This window comes from Salvelinus sp. IW2-2015, unplaced genomic scaffold, assembly GCF_002910315.2.
Source record: "Salvelinus sp. IW2-2015 unplaced genomic scaffold, ASM291031v2 Un_scaffold2210, whole genome shotgun sequence".
Lineage (NCBI taxonomy): Eukaryota > Metazoa > Chordata > Actinopteri > Salmoniformes > Salmonidae > Salvelinus > Salvelinus sp. IW2-2015.
In genome coordinates this window covers 144,368-164,694 of record NW_019943540.1, presented here as the reverse complement: position 1 = coordinate 164,694, position 20,327 = coordinate 144,368, and the positions used below count along the sequence as shown (strand labels likewise).

The following is a 20,327-nucleotide window of genomic DNA, read 5'->3' as shown; positions in this document are numbered from 1 at the left end:
CGCTAAACAATTCCACGAGCCATGCTGTTGATTGGGCCTTGGTGACGTGAGTTTAGGTAGCTCATCGTTTCTTATTCTGACTTTTACTCCTTTCTCAACAGCAAATGGCGGACAACGCCGGTGGAGAACGYGGAGGTTTCCGTGGAGGTTTTGGCAGTGGCGACCGGGGTCGTGGTCGTGGACGCGGTAGAGGCCGTGGTCGCGGTCGTGGACGCGGTGCCAGGGGCGGSAAGTCCGAGGACAAGGAAGTGAGTTGACATCCTTGAGCCCTTGTTTTTCTTTCTGGTCACAATGAAGGCGATCACGAATGGAGACTAAACTGGCCTGAGTGACGTTGCATGTGCAATATGTTGGGTTTATGTTAATTCATAATTCAAGTGATGCTTAGTCAGCAACTTTGAAACCCTACACAAGTTGATTCTGCAGACCTTTGTCAGCAAGGCTTGGCCTGGAGTGGCTTAGTTCTTTCCTGTAGTGTCTGCTAGAGAGAACTGAGACGGTTTGAGGCCCTGCTGTGTCTCTTCCATGGCAAGGTTATAGGTATATCTCAGACAACTAATAGTTGGTGGTCCTGTGGCTCAGTTGGGAGCATGGTGTTTTTAGTGTTGGGTTTGATTCCCACTTGTGTGAGAAACACTGTTCTCATGTGCCACTAAGTCGATTTGTTTACTGTCTACTAAATGTAAACAATATGTTAATATAACTGCTTTTCTTCAGTGGGTGCCAGTGACCAAGCTGGGCCGCCTTGTTAAGGACATGAAGATCAAGTCTCTGGAGGAGATCTATCTCTACTCCCTGCCCATCAAGGTAAATTACAACTTAATGGTTTCCATAGCTATACATGTTCTTAAACTAAAAGCACTATGAGCAGTTCACTCATATGATGCGTTTAAACGTTTTGTTTCCATCCTGCCTTTTCTGAAAGTGTTTTACCACGTTATAGGAGTCTGAGATCATTGACTTCTTCCTGGGGTCCTCGTTGAAAGATGAGGTGCTGAAGATTATGCCTGTCCAGAAGCAGACCAGGGCTGGCCAGCGCACCAGGTTCAAGGCCTTTGTTGCCATTGGTGACTACAACGGCCATGTGGGCCTGGGGGTGAAGTGCTCCAAGGAGGTGGCCACTGCCATTCGAGGAGCCATCATCCTGGCAAAGCTGTCCATCGTGCCTGTGAGGAGAGGATACTGGGGGAACAAGATCGGCAAGCCCCACACCGTGCCATGCAAGGTGACTGGTCGTTGTGGCTCAGTCCTGGTGCGTCTGATCCCCGCGCCCCGTGGTACTGGCATTGTGTCTGCCCCYGTGCCCAAGAAGCTGCTCACAATGGCTGGTATTGACGATTGCTACACCTCGGCCAGGGGCTGCACTGCCACTCTAGGCAACTTCGGTAAGAAACCTAYGCTGTGTTTGACTCATTTTCAATGGTGTTTTAATGGGTATTATCAGTGCAGTCGCATCCCCCTCCTAGCTCTGCTCAGCTTACCCCATAAGTGGTATAGTTGTCGTTAATCGGGAGGTAAACTAATGAGTATGGTAATGCACGGCAGAAAGACTTCCTAATAGTCTCTTCTGTTCCCCTTTTCTGTGCTCAACATCCAGCCCCGGTCACTACATTAGCATAGTCGGGTACATAAAAGTGAATTAATACTAAGTTTGTGTCTTTACAGCCAAGGCTACCTTTGATGCCATCTCCAAGACCTACAGCTACCTGACCCCTGATCTGTGGAAGGAGACAGTCTTCACCAAGTCTCCTTACCAGGTTAGTTCTAAAGCCTTGATGCCCTCCACATTCATGATAATGGATTGGGTTTATAATCCCTTTTCTGTGTTTCATTGTAAGGTGGGAACAAAGATAATGTTGCCTTTGTATTGCCCGTTCATCGTCTCAAAAGTGAATGGGTTACTGAAGGAGGCATACAGTAATTATTGTGGTTGTCTGTGAGAGGTGCGCACCAAATCCTTTCAATTCGATCAACTGCAACAACACAACTGTAGCGCGAAATGATAGAGCTATTGTACAAATGGGCAGTCTAGATCTGTGTTGCTGTGATATATTAATAAACACTAACAGACCTGGTTCTTATTCACAAATTTTAACTTGGTKAAGTATGTTATTGACACTAAGGAACTTGGATGTGTGAAAGTGTCAATTTTGTGTCCTGCAGGAGTTCACTGATCACCTGGCCAAGACCCACACCAGGGTGTCTGTGCAGAGGACGGCCGCAGCTGTCCCGGCATCCTCCTAAACACTTTTGTACAGTGGATTAAATAAAGGGTTTAACAACATTACTGTCTTCTAAAACTGATGTTATAATATTGTGTGATGAATCAAGATGCTGATGGCTAGATCATGTGACAGTAAGATCAAACTATTTTGGCCATTTTGACACCATGGTTAATTCAGGTAATGAGGACTTCAAGGGTTTAGTTCCCTCCTTCAAATCTGGATTTAACCAGCACTGCACTTAACACCCAGTCTTCCCTATAAATCATATTGATTTAGACCTTGGAGACAGGGTGGGTGCAATTAATTAACCTCCTAGGTTAAGATTTAGATTCCTCTGGCTTAGTTGCGGCTGTTCCGCAAATTCGTACTGGTAATAATAGTCTGAATATTAAAATGATTGCCACTGGCCTACACACAACACCCCATGGTATTGCTAGATGTCTTTGCAAATACAAAATCTGGTAGGTCTTGAATAAGTATGCAAAAAATATACTTAACAAGTTGCATGGACTTAAGTGCAGTAAGTGTTTAACATGAGTTTTGAAGGACTACCTTATTGCTGTATCCCACAGGTTTTGTAAGTTAAAGTGGTGAATTTCAAGCGAATTCAAAGACCAGGGAGATTTTCCGATGCCTCGCAGGGGGCACCTGTTAGGTGGCTTAAAATAAAAAGCTGACATTGAATATCCCTTGCCGCATGATTTAAGTTACTAATTACACTTTGGCTGTTTCGATACACGCCGTCACTGCAAAGATAGTCGTCCTGCCTTAGTTGCTGGAGAGGAAGGAGCCGCAATTTCACCTTGWGGCCAATGGTGACATTAATGGCTGCGAGAACTGGATGTGGCAATGAAGTTACTCCATAATACTAACCTAATTGACTGAAAAGAAAGCATGTACAGAATATATATATACAAAAATATTGCAAACCGTGCATGTTTGTAGTAGGGCATGAGTAAAATTGCAGAGATATGGCTTGGGGCAAATCCAACACTGAGTACCACTCATTTTCAAGCATGGTGGTGGCTGCATCATGTTATGGATATGCTTGTCATTTGTCGGGAGTTTTTAGGATAAAAATTAACGCAGGCAAAATCCTAGAGAACTTGTCTGCTTTTGACAGACAAATTCACATTTCGGCAGGACAATCACCTAAAACAAGGCCAAATATTAGTTTGCAGAGACCAATGTTCCTGGGTGGCCTAGGTGAGTTAAATCTTTGGCAAGACTTGACAATGATCAATAGACAGGGCTTGAATAATTTAAGAATTTGCAAATATTGTGCAAAGCTCTTAGACATACCCAGAAAGGCTAACTGCTGAAGTGGATTTTACCGTACTATAAACGAGTTCAATCTGACAGCTGTGGTATATTGTAATGTATACCATGGTTGGTAACCAGTTTAATAGTAATAAGGCACCTTGGGGGTTTGGTATATGTCCAGTATACCACGGCTAAGGGCTGTATCCAGGCACTGCGTTGCGTCATGATAACAGCACGTAGCCATGGTATATCTTATGTTAGCGATGTATTTATTTTTAAAACATGTTTTCATTATGGGGCACTACGTGTAAATGGGTGATAAAAACATTTAAATTCAGGCTTTAACAATGTGGAATAAGTCGCAGTATGAATACTTTCTGAAGGCACTGATGTAGCAACAGCACCAATGCTCCTGCATATCTCATTACAAGCTTTGGTTTTTCCATTTGTTTTAAGGTTGAGCATCAGCACGTATATCTCTTTAGCACATAGGGCACGCTGATTGGTGTCACCTCATTAGTCAGCATTTGTTACACCTGTGCTGGTTGCCATCACATTAGTAGGAAGGTGTTACACCTGTGCTGGCCCAGGTACTATTTAAGAGTGACTGGCCCAGTGGTCTTGATAATAAAAAAAAAAAATCTGAAACCATTTTGAATTCATTGACAAACCAGCTTTCTTTTAGAATCAGAGAATGAACATCTGACTGCTTTAAAAATGACTTGCTTGTTCAGTGGGGTAAAAGCTCCGGCTTCGATAGATGTGCTATCATGTAGATTAATAATTGCTGCTCATTTCACAACGTTGGACTTCTTAAATTCAACCAAGATGAATCCCAAACGAGTCAGATTTCTTGTATTCTGTGCCCCTTGAAATTAGGAGAATATCAAGGCTTTTCCGCTCAGACCCCAATGCGTTTTGATCAAGTGAGGAGCAGGGACGCGCAATCAAATACATTGAGAAAAATACAATACATGAGATTCAGTATTACTTGTGGCAGGTACTTGCAGCCCAGCGGGACTAGACCACAACAGTTCCTATTCAAGAATGGTTTGAGTTCTGAGGAAGGCTAAAAACTGCTGGAGTCAAGGGTAAATGCAGCTCATTCAAAAAGTGTCTGTTACTACAGCTAAAGAATACAATGACAGTATATTTCCCAATAAACATATTTACTCTACATTTCATACATAGGAGAGAGACTTGAACAGAGTGATTAGGGTTATCTTGTTTAAGCTTTGCCTCGGCCGCCATCATCCTGTCTTTCTGCTTCACAGACATTTCCTTGAGCTGGCGTAGGTCCCAGATCCCCATCTACAACAGAGGAAGGACAACAGTTTGACAATGCAATGGAACAGTAGCCTCACAGCCTTAACATTTCTGCATTCCACTGCAGGAACTTCTTCCCGGGAGGTGTCATGAAATGATTTATATTGGGAAAAAATTCGCCAGCAGCATTTACGTTTAAAGTTTTACTGAACACAACTGATGTTATTTTCACTATATTGGATCACTCCGCGCGGAGGGATACATCCGAGGTGAGGATTTACAGATTTACTGCCGTATACACCTGTGTCATGGCTGGGGTCACCCCTATATAAGACCCCATGGCAGCAACACACGTTCTTTCATTTTCTCGGCGGATGTCCGTATGGTTTGAGGTACAAAACTTTCTGAAGTTCGCTTAGTAAGTCACTGTTGTGGAAGTATACTCACTGGCCAGTTATCATGGTGGGCTTCCACTAATTGAGACAATAACTTTGGAGTTCCTTGAAAGAGTTACTCCATCATATGTGCTGTTTTTTTTTTTTATGCTAGTGGTAATATTGCGGGTGGTGTTAAAAAAAAAAAAAAAAACCTCGTTGCATTTTATTTCGGAGGTACTGGGTACATTTCGCATGGAACTGGGCTCAGTCCTCAGGAGAGCATGCCTGACCACCAGAAGGGTTCAGCAGGATCTTATCTGCAAACGCCTGTTAGGCTTGCTGACGGCGGCTTCGTTGTTGATTTCCCCTGGGCCTGGCTCCATCTCTGGGCCTCTTCAACGGTGGTGCAACTCCCACCGGCTGCCACCCGGGAAGTGCCACCAGGTCAACCTCGGAGTGACCACACAAGTTGCCCTCAGGCATTGTGAGTGGCGCATGTCACTCCTTTCTCTCAGTGGGTGGAGATGCTAAGAATGTGCCGCCGGGAGGCTGGTCAGCAAACGCCTCCCAATTCGGCTGGGGGGGGGGGGGCGGTGACTAAGGCAGTCGGCCAGCGGCTTATTCCTGGAGCTGCAGCACATCAAATACACTTAGACTGTACTGCTGGCCCTGCAGTCCATTTCCTGTCCACATACTGAAGGGAATGGGACATGTCCTGGTGAGAACGGACAACATCCCACAGTGGGGACTTACATCAGGGTTTGGACTGGAGAGGGTGGACTGACGTTCCCACTACCTCTCTCTGTAAGTGCACGGGAGGCAGTCCTTCTCTGGGACGTCTAGCGTCTACACGCAACGCCATCGTACCTGGCATCCTGAAGTGTAGCGCCAATATATTGCTCTCAAGGGAGGGCCCACCCCCCACCCCCTTGCGGACTAGAGCTGACATCCCCAGCGTGGTACAGCACCTGTGGGACAATCGGAGGCCCAGGTGGACCCGTTTGCCCTCCCTGGACAATGCGCACTGCCCCCTGTCGGTACTCCAATGTCGGAGACTCCACCAGGGCCTCTGGGCTGATGCTCTGGCTCACGATTGGCCAGGGCTGGAGGCTTTACGCATTCCCCCCTTCTTCCCCTGATCCAGGCTGTACTGGACGACCAGTTAGGCAGAAGCATCGCTGCTTCTGGATGCCCATACTGGCCCAGACCGACCCTGGTTTCAAGCCTTCTCCGTCGCTGTTGTCTGCGGACCACCGTGGCAAACTTCTGCACGACCAGACCTGCCTGTCTCAGCCGGGAACTCTGTGGCATCTGAGGCCACGCACCGCCCCAGTCTGTGGGATTAGCCACCTGAACGGCACCAATTTACCATGATTAAGACTACAAGAGATGTAATGAACAGCCATGCCAGGAACGCCTTAGGGCCCCGGCTATAACCGCGCATACCAGTTGTGCTGCCAAGTTTTCTTGCTCTTGGTGCACTAGTATTGAGGTTGTGCTCAAGTCATAGCTCTCAAAAATGATGTAGATGAAATGTCAACGGCCATGGGGTCTATATACAGTGGGGAGAACAAAGTATTTGATACACTGCCGATTTTGCAGGTTTTTCCTACTTACAAAGCATGTAGAGGTCTGTAATTTTTATCATAGTAACACTTCAAACTGTGAGAGACGGAATCCTAAAACAAAAATCCAGAAAATCACATGTATATTTTTAAGTAATTCATTGCATTTTATGCATGACATAAGTATTTGATACATCAGAAAAGCAGAACTTAATATTTGGTACAGAAACCTTTGTTTGCAATACAGAGATCATACGGTTCCTGTAGTCTTGACCAGGTTGCACACACTGCAGCAGGGATTTGGCCCACTCCCCATACAGACCTTCGTCCAATCCTTCAGGTTTCGGGGGCTGTCGCTGGGCAATACGGACTTTCAGCTCCCTCCAAAGATTTTCTATTGCGTTCAGGTCTGGAGACTGCTAGGCCACTCCAGGACCTTGAGATGCTTCTTACGGAGCCACTCCTTAGTTGCCCTGGCTGTTGTATTTCGGGTCGGTTGTCATGCTGGAAGACCCAGCCACGACCCATCTTCAATCCTCTTACTGAGGGAAGGAGGTTGTTGGCCAAGATCTCGCGATACATGGCCCATCCATCCTCCCCTCAATACGGTGCAGTCGTCCTGTCCCCTTTACAGAAAAGCATCCCCAAAGAATGATGTTTCCACCTCCATGCTTCACGGTTGGGATGGTGATCTTGGGTTGTACTCATCCTTGCTTCTTCCTCCAAACACGGCGAGTGGAGTTTAGACCAAAAAGCTCTATTTTGTTCTCAACAGACCACATGACCTTCCCCATCCTCCTCTGGATCATCCCAAGATGGTCATTGGCAAGCTTCAGACGGGCCTGGACATGCCGCTGCTTGAGCAGGGGGACCTTGCATGCGCTGCAGGATTTAATCCATGACGGCGTAGTGTGTTACTAATGAGGTTTTCTTTGAGACTGGGTCCCAGCTCCTCTTCAGGTCATTGACCAGGGTCCTGCCGTGTAGTGCTGCTGATCCTCACCTTCCTCATGATCATTGATGCCCACGAGGTGAGATCTTCATGGAGCCCCCAGACCGAGGGTGATTGACCATCATCTTGAACTTCTCCATTTCTAATAATTGCGCCAACAGTTGTTTGCCTTTTCACCAAGCTTGGCTTGCCTATTTCCTGTGAGCCCATTCCCAGCCTTGTGCATGTCTACAATTTAACCCTGATAATCCTTACACAGCTCTCTGGTACTTGGGCCATTGTGGAGAGGTTGGAGTCTGTTTGATTGAGGTTGTGGACAGTGTGCTTTTTATACACGGAACGAGTTCAAACAGGTGCAGTTAATACAGTAATGAGTGGAGAACAGGAGGGCTTCTTAAAGAAAAACTAACAGGTCTGTGAAGAGCCGGAATTCTTACTGGTGGTGTAGGTGATCAAATACTATGTCATGCAATAAAATGCCAAATTAATTATTTAAAAATCAACAATGTGATTTTTCTGGATTTTGGTTTTAGATTCCGTCTCTCACAGTTGAAGGTACCTATGATAAAAATTACAGACCTCACATGCTTTGTAAGTAGAAAACCTGGAAAATACGCAGTGTATCAAATACTTGTTCTCCCCACTGTATAGGGCAGACCCAGCCGTTACACAGGTGTACACGGGCAGTACATCTGTAAATCCTCACCCTCGAATGTATTCCCTCCGCTGCTGAGTGATACCAATATATTGGCGTGTGATCCATATAGCTCACATTAACCGTGGTACATACGTAACCTTCATTTTCCAGGTTTGGGCTTTTGATCTCTCTCTGGCATGAGTTTCAGATTTTTTTTCATCAGATTATTTAGAAATTAAAACACATCTGCACAGACTCAATGACGGGTGCTGTCAGTGTTGCAAGTTGGAGGTTTGAGCGAGGCATAGGCCTAGCTGTCATTCTTGCCCCGTTAGATGCTTGGAACATGCTATCAACAGTGTTACTGCCATATTCCAACCCTGAATTGTAATTGAGGCATGACTAAAGTGAGTGTACTTACAGCGTGACTGGTAGGCCTTGGCCACGTCTGCAAACTGCTGCAGCTCCTTGAGAACAGTTCTGGTGGTAGCTGGTACCCTCCCTCTGCTGCAGGCCCTCAGACGCTCCTGGACCACCTTCACGATCTCCTGGTCCACCTTACTGGCGGGGGGGGGAAAACAACAGACAGCTGTTAGCGTCAAGGGTAGGTGGTTGTGAATTCACTAGACAGGACATGCTGATGAATGGTTAAAAGCAGTGGGTAACACGGAACCCAAACTGGCTGCGGCGTGCGCCATCGTGCATAAATGTATTTTGTACCCCCACACCAAACACAGGTTAAAATATCAAAACAAACTCTGAACCAATTATATATTAATTTGGGACAGGTCGAAAAGCATTAAACATCTAGGAAATTTAGCTAGTTAGCTTGCACTTGCTAGCTAAATTTGTCCTATTTAGCTAGCTTGCTGTTGCTAACTAATTTGTCCTGGATATAAACATTGAGTTGTATTTTACCTGAAAGGCACAAGGTCCTCTACTCCGCCAATTAATCCACACATAAAACAGTCATACGAATCGTTTCTTAATCATCTCTCTTCCTTCCAGCTTTTTCTTCTCTTGACTTATATTGCGATTGGCAAACTTTTCATTAAATATGTGGCATTACCGCCCACTTGACCTCGTTCGTCTTTGTCACCCACGTGGGTATAACCAATGAGGAGATGGCACGTTGGTACCTGCTTCTATAAACCAATGAGGAGATGGGAGAGGCAGACCTTCTGATCTGCGTTAGAAATAGAACTGAATTTCTATTTTAGCCCTTGGCAACGCAGACACTCGTTGTGCAATAATTAAATAATAGATTTCTAAATGTATTTTGCAACGCACAATCAGCCTGTAACGTGTCCTATTCATATCTGACCACAGAACATTAATCTCTTGGACAAACTATGTAAAGGTCAACTTCAACGGTAACCGATTGATGCGGATTCAGAACTTTCATACAACAGATGTTGAAAGCCTTTCGTGAACTCGCACTTGACTTTTTCCCCCTCTTACTAGCAGACTTTGCTGATAGGTACTTTGAGGGAAAATTACTTTACTATAACTGGTTGTCCCACCTAGCCATCTAAGATGAATGCACTAAGTCGCTCTTGGATAAGATGGCCTACCTTTTTTACAGTATGTCTTGTCGTTTAATCCAGTCAATGGTTTTTCCTCATGATGAGAGTGTGTGTGTAGAGGGTGTCAAACTTCTGGAGGACCACAATGTCTGCTGGTTTTCACACTTTCCTTTATTTCAAACTGGAAAACCATGACTACGTACTTCCAAGGTAATCAATGACCTTCATTGGGAGGAAAGTAAAGCCAGAGGCACTGCGGCCCTAGAGCTTGAAAGAGGAATACTTACTGATCTCTCCTCCACTGCATTCAGCCTCATAGTAAACAGGTGTAGGTCTCCTCTGTGCACCTCGTCAGCTCGGGGACACGGCGGAACTTCTGGTGGTAGTAGTTGTACTTGTTGCCGGAGTGGATACCCTCCACAAGTTCTGTTGAGAGATGAGGGGAGCATGTCAACATTTACCTCTTGTTGATCATGTGGTACAAAGTACTCCTATTGCTCACTGATTTCACATGAAAGAATTGGTGAAAGGTGTGTGGAACATTGGCTTTCACATAGCTATCCAATGTTAGATCAGTGATATTACTGGAAAGAGGTGAAGGATGCATTTCTAGACCCTGAATTACAGTAATATGAAATTTAATGAGTAGTATCTAGCTAATGTCAAGTGCATTGCGCTGCATGCAACATTATGCATTACACCTGAATAAACTAACTAAAACTGCAACACACATAGCTACCTAGCTAGGTAGAAAGCATAACCGCAACACTTGCTAGTTTAGACAGCTAACGCTACCTAGTAAGCTAACTGAATCAATTTCTCTTAACTGCACATCTGACATTTGAAATCCTCAATTATCATTATAAATGTTTAATGCCATGGTCTGTCTCCATGTATCTCGCTAGATATCCAACATTAGCTAGTGTTAGCAACACCACAGATGGGTTAGTTAAACATATTTGGCAAAACGTTAGCTTAGCTAGCTAGCTCACCTCTGAATGTGGTGACAGGGAGGTCCACGGAATAATAGAAGAGTTTAGTCAAAATCAGGGCTGGGTTGGGAAGGGTCGTCTGCTTGTCCACGATTGGAGTCTGACGGGGAGGCTCTGGATACGCATCTTTATCATAGTCCGATGGCATTTTGCTGTCTTTTGTTAAAGAAAAAAATGAAACTTCTTCAATTCGACCTCTTCTACGCTTATGCGCATGCGTAGGAGGAACAACATGGCGTTGTAGGTCAGAAGTAWATCTAAAATGTAATATGGTGAACTTAAATACAATTTCAGTAAGATTACTAAAAAACGATTTATATATTTTATTTACACCCTTTATCTCAAATATTGCATTTACATTTCTTTCATTTTTCAAGCAGAGGTCGAAGGTAAAAGTTCAGCGCAGAGAAAATGTGTGGTCAGAGAGGAAGAGGCGACCCTGAACCAAAATATGTCCAAAACAAGACCAATGCGTTTCTATGGGTTTGTTTTGGACCTACGCTTGGCGCCTGCCTTCCCGCCTTTGGGATCTCGTCATTATATACAGATCTCTGGTGTGTTCTAATTTAATGAACTTCCAGTCCACAAGGTGGCATAAAACATCAAATTACWAAAAAACGTCCAGAAAGTCGTCAGTGTGCGCAAATCTAGTTGAGGGTGGTGAGCGGAAGAGGATGAGTTGTTACAGTAAGTTGTGTTAATGAAACTATTAATGATAAGCGTTACGATTATCAAATGGAGTTATTTCCCTCGACTAGATTAGATAGTTAGTTAGCTATCTATCTAAAGTAGTAAAGAGTTCGACTAAAACAATGGAAATGCCATGAAAACGCTACGCATGTGCCACGTGGGGGTGATCATTTTAGCTAGATCCAGAATCTCCTCGTTGCCGCCAATCCAAATTAGCCTACATTAAGGCTGTTTTTGTGTATTTGACACTCATGTTGGGGTAAAAATTGGAGTAATACTTGTATGGATGTAACCGCAAAGCTTGTTCATGTCATCGTCACCAAAAAAACAATTTCTATATGACAACGTTAGCTATGCTACCAGTTTCTAAGAACTGGAGTTAGCATTTAGCCGAATTATTTTCTAACCCAGAGAAGGAGAACTTTAGATATTATGCAGCGAAAACAGTCAAGTATAATCAGACCCGGATTTTAGTTACCACCTTGTGGTCCTGTTGGAACACAAATTATGACGGATTTGACCAATATCCACATTGTTGGATAATATTTTGAATTTGGGCCAATGAATGTGTCCTTTGTTCTATCCCACACGTTTTGAGTTCCATTGATCTTTTACTGCATGTAGCTAGCTCGTTCGTTAGCTATTTTGTACTGTACCGTGACAGAAGAATTCTGTCTCAAAATTGGTAAATAGTTGTCAGTAAAACAATTGAAGTCATTTAGCGGTTGAGTAGCTATTGTTATTATTCTTGGGTGTATTCATATTTTTGCTCTTTTGAACTTAACAAAAATCCTGTGTTTTGCGCTGGGAACATGTCATGTTTATTAGCTCGTGAAAGTGACTAATAAATACCCTTCAACCTTGTCATGCATTCAATCTTCATAAGAGCCTTTGATAAGCCTACATATAATAAGTCGTCCACCCAAAACATGTTATGAATTGGTACAGTAACAGTAGATAAACAGTAGATGTCTCTCTCTCCCCACAGATGTCTGCAGCCAGTTGTCTGGGCACCCCACCACATGACCCACCACCAGAGGCCCACCATGAGCCAGTGCTGGCAGCCCTGGTCTTGTTTGAAAATGAATACGGCTCCTTAACTGGGCCAGCCACCAAATTAGAGCCCTTGCACAGAGTAACATCTTGAGTATGACTCTGACATCAGCACTTGTTCCTATCTCTTTCTGTCCCTTGCCTGGACGGCACACACAGACATGGTCAGTGCTCCTGCTGTCTTTTTTTATATTTCTAACCTGAAGGCACCTTGGGGTCTACTAACTTTGGTCAGGGCTCTGTTTGTGTGTTATGTGTTTATGGTTTGATTTTAAGTTTATCGGGTGTGTTTTGTTAGGTATTAAGACAACTTGTTGAACACGTTGCATGCTCCACTGTTCTTTCTTAGTATGCCATGTGCAAGAGGGCAATGGCGTTGTGCTTTTTGCACATGGTCTCAACGTCGGTAATATCCTAATTTCTTTGGACTTTGGCTGTTGTTTCTCGGTACCTCAGAACATCTGCCGTCACGAGGACTTTAGAGCCGTTTTCTTTGAGTTTCTCATTAATTTGTAATGAATGCTGTATAGGAAATATTTCCCATTAGTTGTGCTATTAACTTGGTTTGAATAATAAGGATTTGTTTTCATGTGGACAGAAATGAATCTATTGACCTCGATGCAACACCTTTTCCCAGGTTTTCTTCTGTTCTGTCTTTCAAATCTCCAACATGTACAGAAATGTACAACGCTTGCATTATTGGTCCATTTGCAAGAATATTCTTAATTTTTTGATGTCACAAATTCAGTCGTCTGTTCAGTCAGCTTATGAAGGCATATTTCTAGTGTAGATATGTTGATCCCTGTAAAATGAATTTTCCACTGTTACTCTACATGTGTTCTGATGGCTAATGAAATCTTGATCGTCACTAAATTTCTCAAGACTGTCTCTTTGCCTGTATTAGTCAGTGTATAAGCTGTTCGGCACACGGACACTTGTCTTGAGCAACCGTTACTTAAGCTCCGAGGCCGACAGGGCACAACATGGCCATTCATTCTCAGAATGCAGCCGTTAGGCTCTTCCTGACACCTGTTCTTGGCACCGAGCTAAACTGGACAAGACGTCTGTCATAAACACGTAGGATGTGTGGGTTACTGGCGGTACGAATGGGGGAGGTGATTTTGGGGATTCGTCAGGGCTATAACCTCCCCCGGGAAGGTTCTGGTTTTACAGCTATTTGCATTTCATATGATGGTATTCATTTGTTGTCTTTGTCCATTTCGTGTAATATGTTACAAATTAAAATTCATATGTTCCGAATTTGTAAAACGTATGATATTATTACCAATTCTGGCTAGCTGGCTAAAGTTAGATAGGCAAGGGGTTAGGGTTAAGATACTAGGAATTGGGTTCTATTTTTACATTTTATTATTAAACCTTTATTTAACCAGGTAAGCTAGTTGAGAATAGTTCTCATTTACAACGGTGACCTGGCCAAGATAATGCAAAGCAGTACGACAACAACACAGAGTTACACATGGAATAAACAAACGTACAGTCAATAACACAATAGAAAAGTCTATACAGTGTGTGCAAATGAAGTAAGATTAGGGCGATAAGGCAATAAATAGGCCGTAGTGGAGAAATAATTACAATTTAGCAAATAAACACTGGAGTGATAGATGTGCAGAAGATGCATGTGGCAATTAAGAGATACTGGGGTGCAAAGGAGGAAAATAAATAAATAATATCAATAGGGTTGAAGGGTTAGCTAACATGCTAAGTAGTTGCAGGGTAGTTAAAAAGTTGCTGAAATGTGAAAGTTGAGATTTACAAATGAGATTTGTACTCGCCACCTCCGGTTTGCTGGATATTCGCGTTAGACACCTAACCCGACCAACCACCCTCGTGTTTGCTTTAAGTAACCCGCTGTCTTATGTAACCATACCAAATGTATCATATTTGAGTGTCCCGGATTTACATTTAATATGTTACGTCTAGTCTGAGACMASACTGTGCTTTGTTTTCTATGTTATTGATAAGTTATTAGTTTATATTGTRCTTGTWTTCACTAATCCTTGTAGGTTATTACATTACTAGTTATAGTTCTGTTTAGAGCCAACATCTAGTAACCCATGTTTGATACTTCAGAGAAGGGTGATATGAATTCAACTGAAATGTAAAAAATAGACATCAAAATTAACTTTATCAAGGTTAAAGCACAGCAATAACCTGGGGTTTTAGAGCCATTGAAGCATTATCAGAAGTTTATTGGCGTGTCCATCTGTTTCGCTCCCTCCCAGTCTCACCGTAAATTCCACGCGCCCCGCCATGGGCACATGGGCTTCCTGCCCTGCAAGCGCAGCAAGAAGCACCGGGGGAAGCCCCGCAGYTGGCCCCAGGACGACCCCAGCCAGCCCGTCCACCTCACCGCCTTCATGGGCTACAAGGCCGGCATGACCCACATCCTGCGTGAGGTGCACCGCACTGGCCTGAGTATGTACATTCTGCCTTACATCGTGGGATGATTTAAGATTTGGATAGAGCGATGTATATGTGAATCAGGAGTAAGAGCCATGAGAGAATTAGACCTGGTCCCAGATCTGTTTGTGCTGTCTTGACAAGGATCTCTGTGCAGATGCTGTATGATGTTTTCATTTCTGAATAATGGTGATGGAATCAAATCACTGATGCCAGAGGGRAAAAAATGTGACGATGACCATAGAGCCCAGCTCTGTTTTCAATCCTAGTCTTCTTCCTCTGTTCTGCTCTGACATTGATATGACACTTTGTCGTTCCTCCTGTCGGCTACACACRGGCCAWTTGGYTTYATCGTTTTTGTGGCAACTGACCCAWATCTCCTCTCCCTCCCTCCCAACAGAGCAAGCCAAACGTGAGTCTGTGGAGGCGGTCACTATCATCGAGACTCCGCCTGTGATGGTGGTGGGGGTTGTTGGGTACATCGACACAGTCCGTGGCCTGAGGTCCTTCAAGACCATCTTCGCCGAGCACCTCAGTGACGAGTGCAAGCGCAGATTCTACAAAAGCTGGTGGGTGGCAATGAGCGTCTGGTGTGTGTGTCACATTGACGTATAGAGACGTGACTGACCTCTGTGCAGATGATGTTTGATGTTTTAATTTCTGAATAATAGTGTTGAAATCAAACCGCTGATGCCAGAGAAGGGGAGGGRGAAGTAACATATGATCAAGAGATTATCTTTTAAATCTCTACCCTGTATKTAAACTCTTCCAGGTACAAGAGCAAGAAGAAGGCATTCACCAAATATGCCAAGAAGTGGACAGACGAGAGTGGCAAGAAGCAGCTGGAGAAGGACTTTAATAACATGAAGAAATACTGCACATCCATCCGGGTCCTCATCCACACTCAGGTACATAGAACCCTCTTATCAATCATGTGATCCAACAGAAATCCTCCACTCCTATCCTCGGTGAGTTTCTATTGGCTTGTGGTGATTAAGTGACAGCTGGTGGTATCCCTGGGGTTCATCTGTCTCCACCCCAAGGACCTCCCTTCAGAACGGGCACGGCTGTCTGAGTTATAGCCTACCCAGCTCCTACCAGTCACATGGCAACTGAAAGGGGGGTAAAAACYTTCCCTAATCTCAAGGCCCCTGTTGCGAACAAATGTCTTCTCTCTCTCRCACRCACACATKCAGAGGAGTACTAGAGTATGGAGTTTCAAATKACAGTTTAAAAATACTCCTGTGAGGAGCAGAACCTCGACTGYACTGACAAYGCTTCCCCTGAGGGAAGTTTGTGTTGGCAACAAACATTACTCAATGTTACTGATTGAATTCAGGGTATTGTGTCTGTTTGTCGAAGCAGTGGGGCTATATGATTACTGTAAGATGTGGGGATAAAGCAATGTGTATGTGAATCATGTYTCCAGTGAGAGAATTAGCCTGTTTCCAGATCTGTTCTAGCGGTCTTGATAATTCCTATGGTCAGTGTCACATTTGGCAGATGTTTTTTCTCTTTCTGCAGATGATGTATGATGTTTTAATTTCTGAATAATAGTGAAGTATATTCCCAAATGAAAGCTAGACAGTGAGCATTGGGGGGGTGGATAGAGATGCATTTTTGCAAATTGGTGGCAAGTAAATATTTAGCTAAATTCAGTGCGGCCTTCCGGATGTTGTTGTAGACTGAAGCGGCTCCCGGGGCAAAATGAGTTTGACAACCCTGTCCTAGGCGCTGATCTTGAGATTTCCCCCAATAATGGGTAGGATTGGGGAAAGGGAAGCTAATCCTGGATCGAGACTGAATCCTAGAATAAATCATATTTAGTCAGTGTGGAAGTGAAGGGAGCGGAGGCACTAAGTTGTGTGGTGAATCTCTGCTGGCTTCTGTACATTTTATAATTGTTCTCTCTAGATTCGCCTGCTGCCTCAAAGCTAAGAAGGCCCACATCATGGAGGTGCAGCTGAACGGCGGCACCATCTCCGAAAGGTGGACTGGGTCAAGGAGAAGCTGGAGCAGCCCGTCCTGTGTCCTCAGTCTTCTACCAGGACGAGATGATAGACGTCATCGGGGTCACCAAAGGTCACGGGATGAAAGGTAAGAGGTTTTGAGGTACATGGTCATCGAGGTCAAAGGGTCACCGTAGAAGATATTCCTAGGTACAGATCTCCCCCTCATCCATTTGTTCTGTCTTGCTACCAAACGTGACAATGACCTCTGTGCAGATGATGTATGATGTTTTAATTTCTGAATAATAGTGAAGGAATCAACACACTGATGCCAGAGTTTTTTGTTGTTGAGAATAACCATATGAGTTGTCACTCAGCCCGGGGATGAGTGGGAGAAATCTATATGGACTTAATGACATGGCAGTACCATTGGTTATAATATCTCATAGTTGAGACATGTCTCTAGTCTAACAGAATGGCTCAAAGACCCAGATTTTTTCTACTTGCTAATAATAATCTAATTAGTAAAAGATGCATGTCAATGTCTGCTGCTGACGGTATATTACTGTTCAGCTATTATATTATATTGGCTGGTCCTTGGCATAACTATTTCCTACTATTTTCCTATTGGTTGTCAGGTGTGACTAGTCGTTGGGGAGTGAAGAAACTTCCCAGGAAGACTCACAAGGGCCTGCGTAAGGTGGCCTGTATCGGAGCCTGGCACCCTTCCCGTGTGGGCTACACCATCGCCCGTGCCGGCCAGAAGGGCTACCACCACCGCACAGAGCTCAACAAGAAGGTCCGGCACCAGGGCTTAGTTGAGATGGGCATATGAAATTCATCATTTGACCGGGTGTTCCTTGAAAAATAGGTGTTTTGACCTCAAAGGGACTGACTACCTTGTAAAATAGTTTTCTTCATACATTATACTTTGTTATGAACGATCTGTGTGAATGTTTGAGTTGCGTATTCAACTGGAACTAGTTTGGGTTCTGTTGTGACTGTAATTGCGTTGAGGTTCATACTGTACTGCTTAGACTGAGGTTCACCACCATCATGCTGTTTCAGTGTTTTACTCTTGTCTACAGATCTACCGTATTGGCAAAGGGATCCATGTCCAGGATGGCAAAGTGATCAAGAACAACGCTTCCACTAACTACGACACCACCCAGAAGACTATCACCCCCATGGTAATATAATAACATCACTATAACGTCCTAATAATGTTATTGACATGGTACTGAGCCTGGAAATGATGTGATATAACATGGTAACCATTCTAATTCTTACTATTGGTTCAAACTTCTTCGGGATCGGTGTCGAGCTAACGTAGGCTAATGCGATTAGCATTAGGTCGTAAGTAACAACATTTCCAGGACATAGACACATCTTATATGGGCAGAAAGCTTAAAATCTTGTTAATCTACCTGCACTGTCCAATTTACAGTAGCTATTAGAGTTATATTGTTTGAGGAAGTACACAGTTTTGAACTTAAAGTTATTAATAAACAAATTAGGCACATTTGGCAGTCTTGATACAAAATTTTGAACATAATTGCAATGGGTCATTGGATCAGCCTAAAACGTTGCAAATACACTGCTGCCATCTAGTGGCCAAAATAAAAGGATATACATAATGGCTTTGATCATTGTTTTGTCCAGAACTATTGTGATGTGCTAATCAGATCAAAATTCAGTGCCAAATGTACAGATTGCATATTGTCATGTCTGCTACAGATTAGATTGGTATGTCATTAGTAAAATGTGGCTAGATTTTAATGACTGATGCATCCTGCTTTGATCCCAGCTTATCTGATGATGTCAATTGTAAAGCCAAACGTAGACGCCTGACATGCCAGATGGGTAAATGGTGATATAGCCAGTATTTGCACTATAATAGAGTATGTATTGCAGGTTGTGGCATTAATGTGGTGTACTACTCGTTTAATCTGTATAATTATTCATGCATCCTCTCCTGTTGTCTGTCGTAGGGAGGGTTCCCCACTATGGTGACGTGAAAAATGACTTCTTGATGCTGAAGGGCTGTGTGATCGGCTGCAAGAAACGTGTCCTCACCCTGAGAAAGGTACAGTGCCTTGTGTTAGTGACAACTACCTCTGTGCAGATGATGTATTATGTTTTAATTTCTGAATAATAATGAAGGAATCAAACCACTGATGCCAGAGAGGAAAACATGACCATAGGAGTTGGGTGCTAAAGCATGGGACATATTTGACCGTGTGTTGAACTCTAACCACGTGTGTGTGTGGTCATGTGCTTCTCTCACAGTCCATGCTGGTGCACACATCACGCAAGTCCAAGGAGACCATCGACCTCAAGTTCATCGACACCACCTCCAAGTTTGGCTACGGCCACTTCCAGACCCCCAGGAGAGAAGGGCCTTCATGGTGGGTACCGGCTGGGTTTGGGCCTGGTTGGACGGCCCGCTGGCTGTGGATGGATGTGGGAGTGAGCTGAATATTGTAGAGGGAGTGGGACTGACAGACAATGTTAGTGATGGAGGAGTGGGACTGACGGACAATGTTAGTGATGGAGGAAGGGTGGGACTGACGACAATGTTATGATGGAGGGAGGAGTGGGACTGACAGACAATGTTATGATGGAGGAGGAGTGGGACTGACAGACAAGTTTAGTGATGGAGGAAGGAGTGGGACTGACGGACAATGTTAGTGATGGAGGAAGGAGTGGGACTGACGGACAATGTTAGTGATGGAGGAAGGAGTGGGACTGACAGACAATGTTAGTGATGGAGGAAGGAGTGGGACTGACGGACAATGTTATGATGGAGGAAGGAGTGGGACTGACAGACAATGTTAGTGATGGAGGAAGGAGTGGGACTGACAGACAATGTTAGTGATGGAGGAAGGAGTGGGACTGACGGACAATGTTATGATGGAGGAGTGGGTGACGGACAATGTTAGTGATGGAGGAAGGAGTGGGACTGACAGACAATGTTATGATGGAGGGAGGAGTGGGACTGACAGACAATGTTATGATGGAGGAAGGAGTGGGACTGACGGACAATGTTATGATGGAGAAGGAGTGGAACTGGACGGACAATGTTAGTGATGGAGGAAGGAGTGGGACTGACGGACAATGTTAGTGATGGAGGAAGGAGTGGGACTGACGGACAATGTTAATGGATGAGGGGAGGAGTGGGACTGACAGACAATGTTAGTGATGGAGGAAGGAGTGGGACTGACGGACAATGTTATGATGGAGGGAGGAGTGGGACTGACAGACAATGTTAGATGGAGGAGAGGTGGGACTGACGGACAATGTTATGATGGAGGAGTGGGACTGACAGACAATGTTAGTGATGGAGGAGTGGGACTGACAGACAATGTTAATGATGGAGGAGTGGGACTGAAAACAAAGCAATGTTAGTGA

At 44.2% G+C, this 20,327-nt stretch overlaps 1 protein-coding gene, 1 non-coding gene and 2 pseudogenes across 2 annotated transcripts; 3 read left to right on the top strand and 1 right to left on the bottom strand.

The window, feature by feature from the left end:
- Window positions 1–77: 77 nt before the first annotated feature.
- LOC112073293 (small ribosomal subunit protein uS5) lies at window positions 78–2,284 on the top strand. The gene is made up of 5 exons (XM_024140618.2): window positions 78–248; window positions 718–807; window positions 944–1,385; window positions 1,666–1,757; window positions 2,164–2,284. Exons 1-5 carry the CDS (start codon window positions 105–107, stop codon window positions 2,242–2,244), a joined length of 849 nt encoding a protein of 282 aa, XP_023996386.1. The 5' UTR covers window positions 78–104; the 3' UTR covers window positions 2,245–2,284.
- LOC112073297 (small nucleolar RNA SNORA9) lies at window positions 421–557 on the top strand. The gene has a single exon (XR_002894493.1). It is a non-coding gene; the product is annotated as a small nucleolar RNA SNORA9 (small nucleolar RNA).
- A 2,191-nt stretch (window positions 2,285–4,475) lies between the features above and the next one.
- On the bottom strand, window positions 4,476–11,037 carry LOC112073294 (NADH dehydrogenase [ubiquinone] 1 beta subcomplex subunit 10-like; annotated as a pseudogene).
- A 363-nt stretch (window positions 11,038–11,400) lies between these two features.
- The window catches only part of LOC112073292 (large ribosomal subunit protein uL3-like), a 12,984-nt pseudogene continuing 4,057 nt past the window's right edge, over window positions 11,401–20,327 (top strand).